At 39.4% G+C, this 18,820-nt stretch overlaps 1 protein-coding gene across 4 annotated transcripts in view; it reads right to left on the reverse strand.

Annotated features, from left to right (window-relative positions):
- Window positions 1-4,971: 4,971 nt before the first annotated feature.
- LOC131690473 (tetraspanin-11) overlaps window positions 4,972-18,820 on the reverse strand; it is a 67,262-nt gene continuing 53,413 nt past the window's right edge. For 3 of the 4 annotated variants that reach the window (XM_058976271.1, XM_058976272.1, XM_058976270.1), the window contains exons 3-5: window positions 13,204-13,331; window positions 12,193-12,384; window positions 5,696-6,684 (exon numbers count right to left, since the gene is read on the reverse strand). In XM_058976271.1, the coding sequence (XP_058832254.1) occupies window positions 6,247-6,684; window positions 12,193-12,384; window positions 13,204-13,281 (708 nt within the window). In that variant the 5' untranslated portion in view covers window positions 13,282-13,331 and the 3' untranslated portion in view covers window positions 5,696-6,246. Of the gene's footprint in view, window positions 5,603-5,695; window positions 6,685-12,192; window positions 12,385-13,203; window positions 13,332-18,820 lie in introns of those variants that run through there. The other variant, XM_058976273.1, reaches the window with a different exon arrangement.

Raw genomic sequence — 18,820 nt, forward strand, 5'->3', positions numbered from 1 at the left:
CTCACCCTTTCACTCCTCTGCCACGCCACGAGGCATCGATAGCTAAGTCCCAACATACTACGCTACGACCCTCCATCTTGGCATGAGGCAGTCCACTTATACGCCTATACACTCGCTCTTCTGCCTTGCTTCGGGGTGGCTGGATTTACCCCATACGCGGTTGCCAGTCGCTGCGCCAAACCTGCCTCAGCATGAACAGACCATTCACTCCCTTTTTTGCGCTAGGCCTTTTGGCTCCAATTAACCAATCACTAGTTAGCCGTGCCCGTCGTCTGTTGCTCGGTTCGCCAGATTACCTGTAGCCTACAGGCAATCTGGGTGGTAGCGGCCGAGACTGCGTTCCACTTCTCCACCGATTGACACATCCGCTGAATAAGGGTATCAGGGGTTGTGTCCCAGCCACAGACGTCAAGCATTGCTCTTCTTTCGACGTCGAACCGAGGACATACGAACAGTATGTGTTCGGCAGTTTCGTCTACAGATGTTATGGCACGCCGCGAACTCCACTTTACGTCCCTCATATATCTATTCCTAAAATCATTCAATATAAGAATATAGTCCGACTCTTTTTCTTTGCCACGATCTCAGAAGTCCCGTGCTTTTGTGGAGGCAACTCGCACCATAGCGCCACTATCTGGTTGTTTTCATTCTCACAACTGTTCTTGCATAGGCCAGATTGGAGCAGAGGTAACCTGAAGTTCTGATTAATCTTAGAGGATTTCCTACGGGTCCGACGAGGACCACCCGACGTCCCACTGCGTGCTGTCTTGGCAGTCCAAGGCCATCATAACCGCCAACGATTTGCCGCAAACTGCAAGTTTGATGCTCTTCTCGTGCAAGTCGCATGGGTTTGGATGTGTTATTGTCCTAAAAGAAAACAAACTAAAAAATGTTTTTTTTCAATAATTTCGGGCCTAAAAATTGGAAAAGGACTGAGATATTAACTCACGGTACTAATATGCATCAGAATATGCCTTAACCCGCACACCCCTAAAGATCCCTATTCACTAATTCCTCAACGGGTTTTGTCAATTATGGAAATAAAACACGCATAATAGAATGCACATTTAAGATATTATAAATATCGGAACGCTTCGCTTATAAAAACTAACTTAAGCATATCATGAAGTAGCAACAAGATTCTGCCATAGTCTTTATAACAGAGTTCGAATGGTGAATAACCCAACAACTAATCCAACTTTATTATTCCTCACTCTTAACCAACGTGCTCTTGAACTTCAAGCAACGGTATGTAACAATGAAGGTCGGATTGACATGGAGATATTTGGTACCTCCTTATTGTGATATCTTATCACTTTCGTCTAAGAGCATGTTCAGGAGTGCTTCAGTTCTAGATTCATAATTTTGACAGTTCTATAATATAAAACTGAAAATTTTAAATCTAGAACTCGATGTCCCCAGCAGCAGTTTTAGAGGATGTTCTATTTAGTTTAAAATTCATGTCTCGCCATACCTTCAGCGTTACTGCATTCAAATTTATTTTTTCCCAGTCCATCGGTTCTAAGTGTCTGTGCTGAAAACTTTGCATGTATTTAAAACACAGCTCCAAACGTGTTTTAAAATCAGCAACAAATAGAACGGCGTCGTATAACAGTTTTAAATTTTAAAACAAATCTGTTCGAAATTATTAAGCAAAACGCTCTGCTGGGGATGTGAATGTTTCAGTTCCAGTTCTACTTTGAAACTCCTATTCAAAATGAAACTCTCCTGAACATGCCCTAAGGGCATGTTCAGGAGTGTTTCATTTCTAGATTCATAATTTTGACAGCTCTATAATATAAAATTGAAAATTTTAAAACTAGAACTTGCTGTCCCCAGCAGCAGTTTTCGCGGGTGTTCCATTCAGTTTAAAATTTATGTCTCGCGATGCCTTTAGCGTTGCTGCATTCAAATTTATTTTTCCTCGGTCTATCGGGTCTAAGCGCCTGTGCTAAGTACTCTCCATCAAAGAGAATAGGGAAAGAGACGAAGAGTGAAAATCAGTCAACACTCCCTTTATGATCATTTCAACACTAGAATTTTGACAACCGCTTCCACAGGCAGCACTTTAAATGACTCCTATTATATTTTGAAAACAAACCGTATGTCGATCGTTGGATTTGTTTATCAAACGATGCGCATTTCGAAACAAAGAGATGAAATAATTCTAATGCTTGTTTTTACTCATACATATACTCTAGAATGAACCTCACAATCACGATTGAATCAAATTCTGACGAAAATTGAAATTTCTTTTTTAATAGATGTACAATACTTATCTCCTCCAACTCAGGCATGAGTAATGTTTATTTACATTGCACGATTGGTCTGCTCAATAAGGTATTTTTGGCTTCACACTATTCGTCTCTTTCCCTATTCTCTTTGCTCTCCGTGTATTTAAAACGCAGTTCTAAATGTGTTTTAAAATCAGCAACAAATAGAACACCGTCGTATAACAGTTTTAAATTTTGAAACAAAACTGTTCGAAATTATAAAACAAAACGCTCTGCTGGGGATGTGAATGTTTCAGTTCCAGTTCTATTTTGATACTCCTATACAAAATAAAACGCTCCTGAACATGCCCTAATGTTATGAACAGCTTCAATTATAGGATTCACTTACCTAAATTGGGTCCAGGGTGGGATCGGTAAATGGACTTGTCTACAGAGTGAGTACAATAAGCGATAACTGATATTATCGCTTGCAAGAAAAAATTTCACAGCCAATCGAAGCGACTATGTCCCAGTAGTTGATGATTGAAAGTGATCGAATTGCCCATTTTCACTTTTATTATATTTTTTTTCAGTTTAACTTGCTCTAAGAGGGTTTCTCGCATCAGATGTAAGGCTTAGTTCGATTTAGGAGAGTTTTTTGTGTTCACTATCACAGATTCCCCGCTCCCCGCAGTTAACCAACAATGAAACCTACCACACATATTGGGTCCTATCCTCAAAGTCACGTCCCTTAATGACTAGGGTGACCATACGTCCCAGGACATGTCCTGGTTTTGCATTGACTGTCCTGGTGTCCTGGGAAGTCGAGGAAAATGCTTGATTTGTCCTGGTTTTTCTCCTGTAAGCCTAATATATTTCTATTTATTCAGTCTTCGATTTTCACTATGCTCCAGACCGCAGTAACGACCGACCGCAACCATAACTGCAACGTATGCTCATCCCCAATCGGAATGCGACAAACAAAACTTAATATAGTCGAATCTCCCAATTGTACCTTCCGATGGTTTTTTTTAATCTCTCAAGAGTGCCTCGTCAATATCGATGAAACAATTGGATTGAATGACGATTTAGGCGCTTCTTCTCGGCTTAAATCGTCATTCAATCCGGGACCCGAAGAATTCCCTTTTGTAGCTCTAAAAAGACACATCGGCATTTTCGTGCTTCTGCTTCTACTTGACTTCTCTTGCTAGTGGCTTTTTTTCGCCTTACTGGAAATCCATTCCATAAAAAGAAAAATAGCACCCAATCAGTCGCTCTGCTTGTCAACAGTGCAGTGAATCAAACGAAAGTTTCTACTCAAAGCCTGCTGTCTATAAAAAAAATTGCAAATGCAGTATAGACTGACGGAAGTCGTCGTTATTCAAGCTAACCACACTCGTTAATGATAACGTTTAAAACTTTGGCTATAACGGAAAGCTACGCTATGGAAGACAACATACAATACGTCATTGAGCATGAAAATGTTAGGACCAAGATACCCGTTTATATTGACAGCGAGAATAGCATGAAAACGATAAACCTAGAGAAAGCGGACTAAGTGATCCACAAGCAACAAGAGGCAATAAAATAAATAGATGTTCAACAAGAAATAAGATCTTTACGCAAAGTAACAAATCGCGTATACAAGATCCGATGGATATACAATACAATTCGATTGATATTTATTTACACATTGATAATATTAAAAGTTCCACGGCTCAGGTAATACATTGAGGAGTGTCGAATAAAATGCATGTGGAATATCTAATGGACGATTCTGTCTTCACGCCAGGACGCTGAACAGTGACTAACCGCCGAGTCGCATCCTACCCCAGTCAAAAAAATTCATCGTGACGGGCATGAATTAAATTTTGTTTTCCTTCAAGTTCACGCAGGGATGTCAATTTTTTCAAGCTCGGGCTCAAACTGGTATTATTTACACCAAGCTATTCGCCAGTTTTCATTTAACAATCGATTAAACGGAGAAATTTTTGCTAACAACGGTAGGTTTTGCAGCTCTGAAATCGAGAGATAATGGTTGTCAATGGAGATTGCCAGGCATAGCGCAGGGAAGCTACTTGGGATCACTGATGTTTCTGATTTACGTCCATGTCGTGTTTTTAGTACTGAAAACTCCTTGCTGGTACTGCACAGACCATCTCAGCATCAAACGTTTGCTTATGGTGGTCTAGCAAGAACTGCCACTGTGGAATTCCGATGAAAGACTTTCTGGCAGAGCTCTTCCTCCCAGACTCCCATAATTTTTTTACTGTTCAAGCTCTGCCGGCCAGACCCCAGAAATTTTCAACTGCCGAAAACGTGCGGAAAAGGCAATGTCGATTGAGAGGTATCGGGGGGGAAGCAGCACCCTTTCGACTTTTTTACTCGTCTGATATGGTCACCCTATTAATGACTAGAAGGAAAATTCCTTCCAGTCACTAGATGACGTGTCTGTGAGGATAGGAGCCATTATTTGTTTTCATGAAATTTAAAAAAAAAGTTATATCAGAGACACTAGGCTTATGTGATTACATATCGAGCATATGCATGATCGGTTTATTCGTCAATATCAGATACGATAGTCTAACAGTAATATATGTAACTTAGGTGTATATATGAGTCAGAATTGTTTATTTTTATCTAATTCAAGAACACAATCATATAAGGCAGCGTTTATTTCTAATAGTAAAACTAATTTAAAATTGGACAATCGACAAACTATTTTATAATATAATAAACGATTGATCGAAATTGATAAATTGTTTGTCAATTTTTACGTTTACTTCACATAATACAGTTTTCAAGCACGTTACAATAAACAATGCGCTTAAAATAAAAAATTGGGCATCATCTCAACTAGACTAGTTTATTTTTACTTGTGCTTTTCACTACCATCTCTCCTCCTCCTAATACTTCCAGTTCCAGATCTTCGTCCAATCACAGCACAAAAATCGCTCTCAGAGGGTCGTCAGCATGTAATAAGCCAGCACAATTCCCGGAATCATCGCGAAAGCCAGCCCCATTCCGGCTCCGCCCAGAACGCCAGCATTCCGCAATAGCTCTCTGGTGACGGCCTCGAAACAGCCACTCTGGAAAATGGTCAGCGATGTCTGCAGCTGCTGACAGGGACGCTTCCGCCCACCGTACTCATCCAAGCAGCACGAGTCCGGAATCTGATCATGCCAGTCGGTGAAGCTGTCCACGCCGCAGCACTGTAGCTCCTCCTGGGTAATGTCCCACGAGATGGTCATCATGCGACGGCGCCCGTACTGGGTCAACGCTTCGTACAATTGGTCCCGGAGTGATTCGGTGACGCGACCGCGAAAGGCGTAACCCAGAATGCAGCCGAGGAAGAGAACTGCGAAAAGAAGGAAATATAACAAGAAATACTGTCGAGAAAGAAGACCGGTTAGATATGTTGTTAGGATATGGTTATGCTGATGGTTGTTGGAGTATGTTCGACACGTGTGGACTAAAAAACATTTTTATTTGAAACTTTATTCACTAGCATTTCAATTTTACAATGACACATATATCGACGTAAGCACATTTGACTGTGGGAGGGAATGAATATCATCTATTCGTTTCATGTATTGAATTGTTATGTTATTTGACACATATTACTAGAACTTATAGTTTAAAAACAACTTAAAGTTTAAAAAGTGGTGATTGAAAGCATGCATACGTGTTTTTGACTTTTTAAATGCACCCAGCATTTTTATTTACATCTCATTCCCATTTTCTCTGGTTCGGTGAGATTCGGTTCCAAATGGATTGTGCGTTTACCACTACATCTAGCACTATAAATTAAAATCAAGTCGTTAATCATTTCAAAAACTATAACTTAAGCTTGCCTATCATTGTACTTTCTTTGCTCTCAGGTAATAAGAACAACCGGTAATCAATGTAAAATCGCGTATTCCAATTCTTAAAACCATCAAAATCATGACTGGTGCGTTTCGTGACGAAGCCCCGCAAATTTACCACTCTAGTTAAAACAAAAAGATGAAAAGCACAATCACATCCTGCCACGCTATTCTATCATTCGGAACAACGCGCAGGAGAAGATCATCCCGAATATGAGTAGTATGGCAACGGTGATTCCCGACGCCCCGATGATGGCCGCATTATCCCGAATCAGATTGGATGTAATGTCCAAACAGCCCTGGATGTGAATATTCTCCGGCGTCGGATTGTCCTGGCAGGGTTTGAAATCCGTTAGGGTCTTCTGGCAGCAGGACAGCGGGATGGATCCGCGCCAGTCGTGGTAGTGCTTGACGCCGCAGCATTTCAGCCGCTCCTGGGTTACGTCCCACGCCTGGGTAATGTGACGTTTGCCGTATGCACCGTAGAACGTCATGGAGGAGTGCATTTCCTGTTGCATCGTGGTGGAGACTTTTTCGCGGAACACGTAACCCAGAATGCCGCCGATAAGCATCGTGACAAAAATCAGGAAAATCAAAATAAAGTACTGCAAATGAAAGGAGAATAATAGTGTGTAAACGGAAGTTGAGGTGAATTTTATGTGGTGCGTCATGTCTTGTGAGGGTGCTTTGTTGTGTTTTAGTGATAACTACTTGTAATATGAAGCGAGGTGTCTTTATTTTAATTGCGTGAAGAAAATCAATTCAATATGTAGTAAGGCTCTCATAAAATAGGTAACCTCATTAAAACTGAACACAAAATTTTAGTACGTTATTTATTAGAGCGGCACAAAAAAAATTTTTGGTGCAATAATGCCACAACCGGGGTTTGAACATATAAGCAAAACAAGAAATTTACGCTGTTTCTTTCATTGAAATTAAAATGACCAATTTTTGGCACTTTTTGACCATTGTGCTGACTATTACCGAGTTAGTTAGCATAAACAGAGTTTAAATAAAAAAAACTCTATGCAAGAGACAACAAATACAACTTTAGTTGATATATTTTCGCAATAAAACATTACTTATTGTATTAATAGCTGTGAAAATTGCAATTTTTTTGGAGTGGCTTGTGCACGGAAAAAGTTCGTTCATAAATTCACGAAGAAAAGATAATGATTTCGTGAACTAAATGATTTTCGGAAATTGTGATCAAGTTCTTGAAATTATGAATGATAAACCTCGAATACTGTGTTAAATTCGAATGTTTGGTTGAGCTGCTGTGGTTGTTCTCTGGACATGTTTAATTTTTATTATGATTCTGGTTCATAATTTTGGAACATACAGCCGACAGTTAAATGATGTTCATGATTTTCGCGAATTTCGTAATTTCTCATTGCGTTATCGTGATATTTTTGTTACGATTAGTGTAATTTATGTTCGATTTTCGTAATTTAAATGCACTTTATCGTGATATTTTATTCTTGAGCTTACTTTCGAATTGGACACGTGGAGTGATGTGAGTCATGTAGATATCAGCAGTTTTATCGTGATATTCGTAATTTAATTTTGGCTAGACGTGATATGTTATATTTTAGTTACCATCGGATTCTTTACTCGGTGTAACCTGAAAATCTTAATTAGGCCATAAAAGTGTGTCATGAACCAGTTCATGAATCCATGAACAATATCTCGTGATTTTGCGAACTATGTCACGAGCACAAATGGTTTGTTTGGACTATTGTATTAGCCATCATGAACCAGTTCACGAATATAGGAATATATGTACTATTTCACTATTTTTGGTATGACGAGACTTATTCTAGGAATAATGAACCAGTTCACGAATACATGAAAAATATTTCATGTTTATGTAAACTATTTCACGAGGACGAATGTTAAGTCGGTGACTATTATACTAGGAATCATGAATACATGATTAATATTTGATTAATATTTGATGATTTTGTGACTTATATCACGAGCATGGATATTGAATTGTGACTAATATATTAGAAATCATGAATTAGTTAACGAGGATTGAATGGATTCGAGAATAAAATTCCGCGTTTCGTGAAATAGTGTACGAGAAAATATCGAGACTGTTTTGATTTGGTCAACTAATGTTTCTAAATCTATTAATAAAATCATGAGTCAACTTTTCATTTTATAAATAATGTTCATAAAGTTGTGAACTAGTTCAGGCACATAATTATAAAACACATGATTTTTGTTAATGGTCCAATATTAACGTAAAAACGCGTTTGTTCCAGAATTTATGATATTTTATTGGCGATTTTGGAAACATTTTTTTGTGTGCCAGGGGTTCCAGTTGGACTTTTAATGAAAGAAATAACATTCTGTGCATGCTTATATTTTCAAAATACGGTTGGAGCATTATCGTACGAAAAACTTTTATCTTTTTTTGCACTCTAGTATTCATATTTGGAAATCTGTTCCAATACTGAGTTTTTTTTCGGCGTAATCGTTAAATGAACAATAATAAAAAAATTATAAGTGTATCAAAATTTCTTAATTTAAAAAAAAAGTGGGGAGAATATGATTGTTACTTGGATTCCGAGGTTAATTTTATATGGTACATCTCCAAACTACGACAAATTTTGTGGTGATGTTTTACAGATACCGAAAGTCATAACGTCGAGCTTCGAAATAGTCTCTATCATAAATTTCCGTTATCTACCAACCTACATATTTTGATTGACGCTCATATTGTTGATTTTTATAGTTCTGTAATAGCTGGATACCGTCCTCTAGTATTTCAAAATAGGAAAAATCAGCAATTTCCGCCATCGGCTAACCACACCCTTTCAAATGATACCCATATTGATGATGGATTTCACTGTTGGATTTGAAAATGGCGTCAATCATCAATTTTCTTCACTTACTGACCTCCACCTTTCACATGACCTTAAAAAAATAAGCAACATGATAAATTATATTAAAATCACCCCCTCCCTGTCTGTATTCATTAACTCGGGCGGAGTTTTTTTAATGTTAGTGTTATATAATCGAAGAAAAGGGTGGAAACAGCATTCACACCGTCCACTAAAAGTGGGAAAGCTTTTGCGACTAGTCAGTTCGAAGAATGAGCAAATGTCGTTTCAATAGCTCCGCTCTTAGAAATTAAAATGGACAGGGATTATCTGCACCAGAAAATTTGATAACTCGCCTACCAATAAAATTCTATATTAGCCAATTAAACATATTATCGCCGGAGCATAGAGTTCGATCTAATAAGCTTTTCGTCCCACGATTAGCATATATTGGGCGATTTTCTCCATGTATATGCACAATGGTAAAGGAGCGGAAAAACATATCCCCCGCTAAGAACTCCAAATCAGGCGGCTGCTCAGTTGTCACCTAAAACATGACCTGCATTATCAAATCCATCTAAAGTAATCTTCGGCATGGAGCATCAGCAATACTAAGCAGAAGGATTGTGAAGGAATCAAAGGGAGTTGAATTTAGCCAAGAACCATGGAAAGTAGAAGATCGTCTTCGTAGGCTTCCGTCTTTTTCGAGATAACATCTGCTTTGATCTCAAGATCGAGAGAACAACTCAAGAAGCCGTGCAGTCCTTAAAGGGCTGTCCACCAGCCAAACGGACTATGTTAAGAATACGTAGACAGTTATACTGACGGTTCTTTGCTAGAGGGCCGAGCCGGTGCTGGTGGCTATTCTCGTGAAATGAGATTAAGTCAATCTTATTCGCTTGGTAGATACTGTACCGTATTCCAAGCAGAAATCTTTGCAATTCTGTGTGGCGTACAATCAGCACTTCAACAGGGAATTTGCAGGAAAAGAATCGAAATTAGTACTCGCATGTCGAACCCAGTATTCTAGTCAGGGCACTGACTGGATATTGCATACTCAATTATCACATGGCTACTATTCAGCGCGCTGAGTATTATTCATGTGATCTTTGTGAACCCGATTACAGAACATCATATCATTTGATATGCAACAGAATGCTCTGATTTAATTGTTCTGGGTCGGTACTTTCCTTACCCCTAACCTTACCACTTCCCCAATCCTTCCCATCAGGAAATGATGAAAAGACGATTTTTGGCAAGGCACAATTCTCTGATCAACATAGGGAACGGACGCTACTGATTCCTGATTGATGGAGGGAGGAGGTGGAAGGGGAGGTCTTTGTATCATAAGCCTATATTCGCCTTGTTTCAATTACCATCCTGCCCATTTGAAGCCATCGATTGGAACAGCGTCTCCAACCTTTGGTCAACGCATCGGCTCAAATAGTAAATGTAAAAAATGCAAAAAATGATAAATACGTTGCTGAGCCGACTTGTAACATTACTTGAAAAATATAATAACATGTATGCAAAATTGAGCAAACGAAACATTACTTCTCACATAGAAGGTTATATATTAACGTTTTAATGACTCCATGCCTTTATAATAGGAATTACCTAATTAATCAATTTAGCTAAAAAACTTTGAAATTTTTGGAGGGTCCGTAGACACAACCGATCGGTACCAAAATTTGCACAATTACTAAGGGCCATAAAAGGAATCAGTAGAGCCTGGTGGAGCTAAAAGTCAAAAATTTAACCAGTCTACTGTACATATATGGTCATGAAACGAGGTACAACTGGGCAAAAATGGGGATCACGATATTTTTAAAATATCACAACATTGATTTCAAAAATTTAATTTTTGTCAAAAACTCTGAAAATCGTCTACAGGGTATGTTTATAAAAAGTGAAAACTGCGACAATTTTATTAAAAATTTGGTTTGTCGTGAATTGACCATTGATAATACGTTGAAATTACTTTAACAGTGGACAATATAAAAGTTATATATAGTAATTGTCTTCCGAAACACCACTTGGAACATGCCACTAGCTTATTTCATGCAAGACGTATGACTTTTTGGATCAAGGATTGAGCGTCTAACTAGTGCCAGCTTTGATGCTAGTTCAGATTTATCGTCTAACTAGCCCAAAGACTGGAGCTTGTTACTGATGAGGACAATCCGAAACGCTAAAAAAGTATTGTGTCCTCGTGCACAAAAAACAACTGTATTTTTTGCATAGTTACCAGGCATGCTGGCTAACAGGGAAGCAGCATCTTGCTTCCCTGGCCTTTGGTTATACTTTGGATTTAGCCATGCTACCTTGAGGGAAAGGGATGAAGGGCAAACCGTCCGTTCTCAATCAAGACAGTTTATTCAGTCCTCAACAAGGCGGAAGACAAGAGATTCCCTCACCCTATGTAAATCTAAATTAAAGGTAATTTCTGGCCTAATAACAGGTCATTCTCCTCGTAAAACACATCTTGTCAAGTTAGAAAAGGCTCAATAGAGTACCTGAAGGAAATGCCACAACCAGAGGAACCATACAGACACATACTATGCGACTGCTCAGGAGAACCAAAATGAGCTCAACTATCTTTGGTAAAAGATTCCCATGGACGATAACTTCGACAGTACATATTACAGTATGAGGAGTTAAGGAGGTATTCTGGCATAGTTCGGAAATTCCTCAGAACAGTAGTAGAATAATTTTTATTCAAGTGCCAAAATGACATTTGTAAAAAAAGCCAACAAGTAGAAATTCATTTCCATAAGTTCGACACCGACTAAACAAAAAAGAGCTATGCATCATGACAGGACTAGTTACCGGACACTGTCCGAGTAAATATCATCTTAAGAAAATTGGTAAGCTTACAAACGATACATGCCGCGTCTGCCGATCTGAAAGTGAAACATCAGAGCATCTGCTCTGCGAATGCAGTGCATTGATGTAGCGCAGACTAAGAGTCCTCGATAGAGGAACAATGGAGCCTTTTGATATTTGGACTGCAAATCCCAAGCAGGTAATAAACTTCATACGAAGTGGTGTGCCTAATTGGGAAGAGTGTGTATCTCAATAACGACAAGTCATAGACCATAGTAGATAGTACACTTAGATTAAGGAAGGGGTATACCACAATAGATCTAAATACTGGTCCCAGTGGTTCGTCTCCAACAAAAAAAAAGCTCGACACCGAACCGCAAGGAAAAAATTCGTTTCGCAAAACTTATGGATGACTTTCGTCGTGGGTTTAATAAGATTGAGCCACAATCTACTTACCGTCAGCAGCATACATTTGTACTCTTTGGCAGCGCCGATGCAACCGAAGAAGGACAACAGACAGACCAGTGCGGAGGTGGCAATCAGTACGTAAACTGCACCGGAGAACAGATTCGTTCCCAGTAGCTCGTTGATGAAGTTCTTGTCGACTAGCGTCCAGATACCGAGTCCGAACACGATGGCTCCGCCTATCTGTAATGGTGGGTTAGAACAGTTTAGGTATAGCGTATACAAATTATATCCGTACATTAGACGAATCTATGGGCACCCAATGCGTAGAAAGCGATATGAGACGCAACGGAGTCGGAGTTGGATGCAATAAGAGTGAAATATGTTTTTTGTGGAGTCACTTGGTAAAAAATTGTTAGAAGTAGTATTTATAAGTTTATAAAAGAGCAATTCCAACTACTCTTCCATATACCTTAATTTTATTTGAAAATCTCTTTGGATGAGGAATATAATAAATCAGTGCTAGCCACTAATGAGACGAAGTGGAATCACGTGGATTGTGACGTTTCTCCAAAAGCGGAAATATTCTGAAATTTTTAAAAAAACTTCAAATAAGAAGATTACAATTGGCCAAATGACCTTGAAGATTAAAGCCCCAAATAAACAAAGAAACGATAGCAATACTGCTGAGCATAAATTCAATTTACCACCAGATTCATCCGATGACAATGTTAACAGATGTATTAATAAAGACCCTTAAAAGCTATTGCAACTATACTGCCGTTATACGCATAATTGTCCCATGTATATAGGGAATCCCATAGAACATGGGACAAATACGCGTGTTACGGCAGTATAGGTTTTGACATATGGATACCGAAACTCGAATACCAACCCAGCCATACGTAAGACGTTTCAGCGAATTAATACTATATTATCAAGCCGTTGCGTGACTGAGTGAGAGATACTCGCCATCCAATGGGACCTCCCCGAACTGCGCCTCAATGGCTCACGCGATCTATAGGCGAAATGGCATCTATTTCAAAAGTTGTTTATACTCACGAATATGATGAAATTGGAGATGAACATGCTATACTTGACACACTGCCCGCAGCAGTCCATTCTGCCGCCCAATCCCATCGTGGGGCCGTCACCTTACACCGTTGATTTGAGCTGAATCTAGTCGGGATCTGGAAAAAAAGAAATGATTTTTTTTCAATTAGTAGGATTCAATTATCAACGATTTGTTGGTCTTATTGAAGAAAATCAAGCAAGAGTTGGTTCACATTCGCATTATGCCCAATGTCGTTCTTATAATTGATCGCCTTCTACTCATAATAATTGATTTATTTTTCCGCTCGTTAATCATTCCATTAGTACTTAGTGAATCTCCGCGGATTTTAACAATACAGGGATGTATCCAGCGGGGGCGTCGTGGGGGTCTGGACATCCTCCGAAATATTAAACTTGTGGAGGAATTTTAAATTAGTTTTAATTTTAAATCGGTACCAAATTTATGTTTTTGTATTGTTTAGCGTCATCTGTCATATAGATTTAACTGCGTTTTTCGCCATTTTTTAGCTGTGTTAGTCGCCATTGTTTTTAAAGTGTACAAACTGTGAGAGTTTTAAGGCAAAAAAAACTATGAAAATCAGACCCCTGCAGTTTTATTTTCTGGATCCTGCTCTGTAAGCAAGAAGATGTTTCGCCAAGGTTGCACAATTTTGCATCAGCTTCGTTGATGTTTATTCAGTCTTTTTATGTGCCATAATGGCGGTCAACTTTGTCTTAAGTTTTATTTTTTTGTGTTTCGAATTCATCTCGTCAGTAACTAGCACCTGGGTGTCTAGTTAGACGATGTATCTAAACTAGTACCCAAATTAGCACTAGTTAGACACACAAAAATTCCAAACAGTTCACACGACACATGTGAACGTTCAAAGAAACTGACTTGCCCCGAGTGATGTCCCGGGAAGCAAGCACAGAGGCTCAGGTTTGCTGACGAGAAAGCGAAAACGAACTCTTGTCTTTTGGCTCGGGAGCCAAACACCTTGCATTATGCAATATTAATTCCCATAAGGGAAAAATTGGATTAAACCACTTTGCGCGATAAGGGCACAAAACCTAACTTAAATTAAGTTTTATTTTTTGTGTTTCGAATTCATCTCGTCAGTAACTAGCACCATCTGGGTGTCTAGTTAGACGATGTATCTAAACTAGTACCCAAATTAGCACTAGTTAGACATACAAAAAAATCCAAACAGTTCACACGTGCTAATTTGGGTACTAGTTTAGATACATCGTCTAACTAGATGGTGCTAGTTACTGACGAGATGAATTCGAAACACAAAAAATAAAACTTAATTTAAGTTAGGTTTTGTGCCCTTAACGCGCAAAGTGGTTTAATCCATTTTTTCCCTTATGGGAATTAATATTGCATAACTTTGTCTTCTTCGTAATATTGAAGCAATCCCTATGAACTCTATATGCAATCCATCTCAAATGCAACAACCGGTCCCGACTCATTGGATTCGAAATCGGTTGATGGATTTGAGCTATAATTCATACAAAAACCATTTCATCAAGCGTCCAATGCATTAGACTAACATGGATCATTTAAACAATGCAAAGTCATATCCAAAGTCAGGTTCGCCCGTCTTTTAGAAATACCTACAGAAGCATGTTATCAAACGCTTTAGTGACGATGCCGGTGGTTGAGTGGTAAGCGTGACCACCACCCATCCCAGTTGGTCTGGGTTCAATCTCAGCCGAGGTCGTTGAAATTTTTCTGGAGTGAAAAAATCTGTGATCACGTCTTCCTTCAGAAGGGAAATAAATCCGTTGGTCACCGGTCCATGAGTTGATGGGTCGATAACTAGTCCAGATAGTTGAGTCACCTCTCTACTGTCAGTCTTTGGCTTCGTAGCGGAAATAGGCTGATGGAAAATAACTAGAACATGAAGATGAATCACAGCCCTATATTTACTAACCAATATCCTCCTCCCATGATACTTGTGGAGTGCCTCTAGCAAAAGCAAGTATCGGACTAACATTCCTTCTCTTTCCTTTCACGATCTACGTGCGGGACTGGCCGATGCCGGTATTGAACAATAAACACTTTGGGATTACCAGGGTTTGTGTGGCTACTCCCAAGCGTAATTATCTAGTGATTCCTTGTGCAACTTCAGCTAGTTCAGATCGATAACGGAAAAGCAGCCAGGGGTGGTCCCTCAAGCTCATGCTCAAGAAGCATTTTATTAGATGCCTTAGTGATAAAAAATGCGTCACGTGTATTAGAAATATGAAATCTGTATGTGGCTCATTACCTTACGTATCTACAAACGGAAACATTCTGCCATTTCACCCGTATCAACTGCAGTGTTGAACTCAACCCAAACCCATCCACATTGCAAATCATCGTGTGTAAGCGACTTGAACTTATCGCAGTTCCGTACGCGCAGGGTGAAGAGCGCACGATAAACTTTGCACACAGCCAGGGATGCTATTGCGCCAGCTGTCACAATAAGAGTTTTTTGTAGTTTTCCAGACAAAAAGCCAAACCGCTCATTCTGCCAGATTTTTAAGTTATTGAAGTTGTTGCACGTAAATTTTAGAAATTTGGGTCATATTTTCCCAAATGTAATAACAATCGATTGATGCACGTTCTATGACGACTAAAATGTATGTCAAATTTCGATGACTTTGAAGTTGCTGTCAAGTGACATGGTTTAACATGGTCTAACTGTGTCCGAGATAATTCTATAGCTACCGAAAATCCATAGTTTCCACTGTGGATTTTCGGCAGTGGTGCCATTAACCACACACAGTTAAACCATGTAAAACTTGCACCCGTTTGCTTGCTGTGTGCAAAGTTTATCGTGCGCTCTTCATCTTGGTCGACTTAAAACATTGCATGCCTGGCCGATATATTCATCATGTTGCTCGTTTGGCAAGCGAGCGATGAATGATTGAAACGGATACGCGGTGCCTTTATTTACAAAATACCTGTATTCGATTTATTCTCTTAGGTGCGTGTGTGAACAAATGCCAACTTTGCCCAAAATCCCTGGTGTCTATCGGTTATTGTACCGTCCGGATGTTATAGTTATGATGTTGCTCGTTTGACATAAGAGCAACAACTGATTTGAACCGACACGCGGTACCTCTATTTATAACTTTCGTGTCTGATTGAGCCACTTAGGTGCTTCCTATTGGCGGATCTGCCTGAAAAATCTGCCTCACGAATGGCAATTTTCGATGTAGACAAATTTTTTTGTTCGAAGGCCGATCTGAAAAGGAGCCAAAGTAAACACCAATTGAGACTACGCCAAGGGCGTCAGAAGGCTAAGCTCGAGGCCAGTTTGATGCATATTTGCATTTTTAATAAAATAATAAAAGTTCAGGAGTAAATGCAGTTCTAATAGACCTTTCCAAAGTCTACATACGTCCTACAAATCTAACGCATTAATTTTGAACAGTCCAACAAACACAGTTTTTTCCCTCAGATATATTATTAGAATTATAGAATGTTCAGTAGGGTGACAGGAAAAAAATGACCCCTATCCGCCCACCTCTGCGTCGATTCTTAGTCCTACCAGGAGTACTTGCACCAAATTTGAAGCAAATCGGACAAGTCTAACTACCGGACCAACGGGCCTGAAGTTTGTATGGGAATTTTCAACAATTTACATGGAGAAAACCCACCAGCACGCATTTTCGCCGCTAGGTGGCTCTGTATGCATCGTATTATCACTGTAAGTGAACATAAGAAGGATAATTGAATTGTCTACAGCTTAGTCGAAGACTGCAAGTAAATCCGACTTTGTTAAAAGAAGTTATTAAACTTTTAACGAAGTGGTGTCTGAGTCAGTTTTGCATGGGGCCTAATAGTGCATGGTTGTGTATCAGTACTCGATTCACACGAACTAAACATTTTTGTGAAATAATCGTTAGGTTTAGCTCAATGGTATGTTCAGAAGAATTATAGTAAATAATACGAGTCATGTTTTGATTAGAAAATTTTAGTCCCACCTGATACCGCATAGAGGGCGCCAACACTAACTTTTCAACGGAGAGATAGAAATTTGGTGTCTTCTACAAAGTTATAGAACAGGCATTTTTCAGTATTTCTTCTGAACATCTTGATATTCTATCTCTCTTCTATGAAAAGTTAGTAGTGGCGCCCTCTATGCGGTCACAGGTGGAACTAAAATTTTCTAACCAAAACATAAATCGTATTATTTACTATAATTCTTCTAAACTTACTATTCAGCTAAATCTAACCATTATTTCACAAAAATATATAGTTCGCGGGACTCGAGTACTGATACACAACCATGCACTGCTAGGCCCCATGCAAAACTGACTCAGACATCACGTCCTTAAAAGTTTAATAACTTCTTTTAACATAGCCGGATTTACTAGCAGTCTTCAACAAAGTTGTAGACAATTAAAATATCTTTCTTATTTTCACTTACAGTGATAACTCGATGTATACAGTGCCACCTAGCGGCGAAAATACGAGCTAGTGAGTTTTCTCCATGTAAATTGTTGAAAAATCCCATATAAACTTCAGGCACGTTGGTCCAGTAGTTAGACTTGTCCGATTTGCTTCAAATTTGGTACAAGTACTCCTGGTGGGACTAGGAATTGACTCAAGGGTGGGCCGATTGAGTTTTCAAAAATTCATCATTTTGCTGGGCAGTCTAATGTTCAGTAAGATGAACCAAATAACCTTATGCACAAATTGGTTCCCTTTGGGTAGCAAATTCTGCATAGTGTCAGCTGCTCAGATCCCAACCAAAAAACAAGTGTTTGTTTTCACTTTCTCATCAACAAACCGGAGCTTCTATGCTTGTTTCCCGAGGTATCACTTCATATCAGATAGCTGCTTCGGCGTTCACATAAGTTGCATGATTAATTGGATTAAGTGTCTAACTGGTGCTAATTTTGGTATGTTCTCCAGCTGGCCCCAAGATGGTTCAAGTTACTGACGAGATGAATTCGAAACACCAAATGCAACTTAACTTGCTCCGTCGCGTCGGGTGGAAAAGTCAGAGTAGCCTTGATAGCGGTGACAGTCAAGTATCCAGCATAACATCAAAACTATAATCTTTCACTTGTCATGCGATGTTTACAATTATGATCCTGTAGTGATTGGAAGCAGATTTTGATCATATCAGGGGTACCAAAAATAAGAAATAAATACGTTTTACTTGTCACGGCAAAGGTTAAGAATCAGTACCCAATGCCTTAGGTCACCGCAAACTGTGTGTCAGATATGCGTGAAAGGAACCGGTGTCTCAAGTAGGTGAGTACACACCGTCGAACCATGTCAAATCGCTCATAATCTAAAATTATCAGTAGAAGCCCGTACGGGTTAGTAACGAGAATCTAGAGCCGCGCACGTGCAACGTATTTTTTGCCAGCAAGCGACAAGTCCTTCGATCATCAGTTTGACACACTGACGGCACAATACGATGTCGTGGTCGGTCGAAGTTTACTTCCTCCGTAGAGCGTATTTAAGCTGATAGTATGGTGAGAAAAGTGAAGGGATATGAAGTGAAGCCATCACGACAGCAGCAGCAGCAGAAACTGGCCACTGCAATGCCAAGGACTATTGATGGAACAAGGGTAGTCGATGGCTATTGGGATCGCGTTGACCGATGACCGCCCCGGC

Source organism: Topomyia yanbarensis, chromosome 3 (assembly GCF_030247195.1).
Source record: "Topomyia yanbarensis strain Yona2022 chromosome 3, ASM3024719v1, whole genome shotgun sequence".
Taxonomy (NCBI): domain Eukaryota; kingdom Metazoa; phylum Arthropoda; class Insecta; order Diptera; family Culicidae; genus Topomyia; species Topomyia yanbarensis.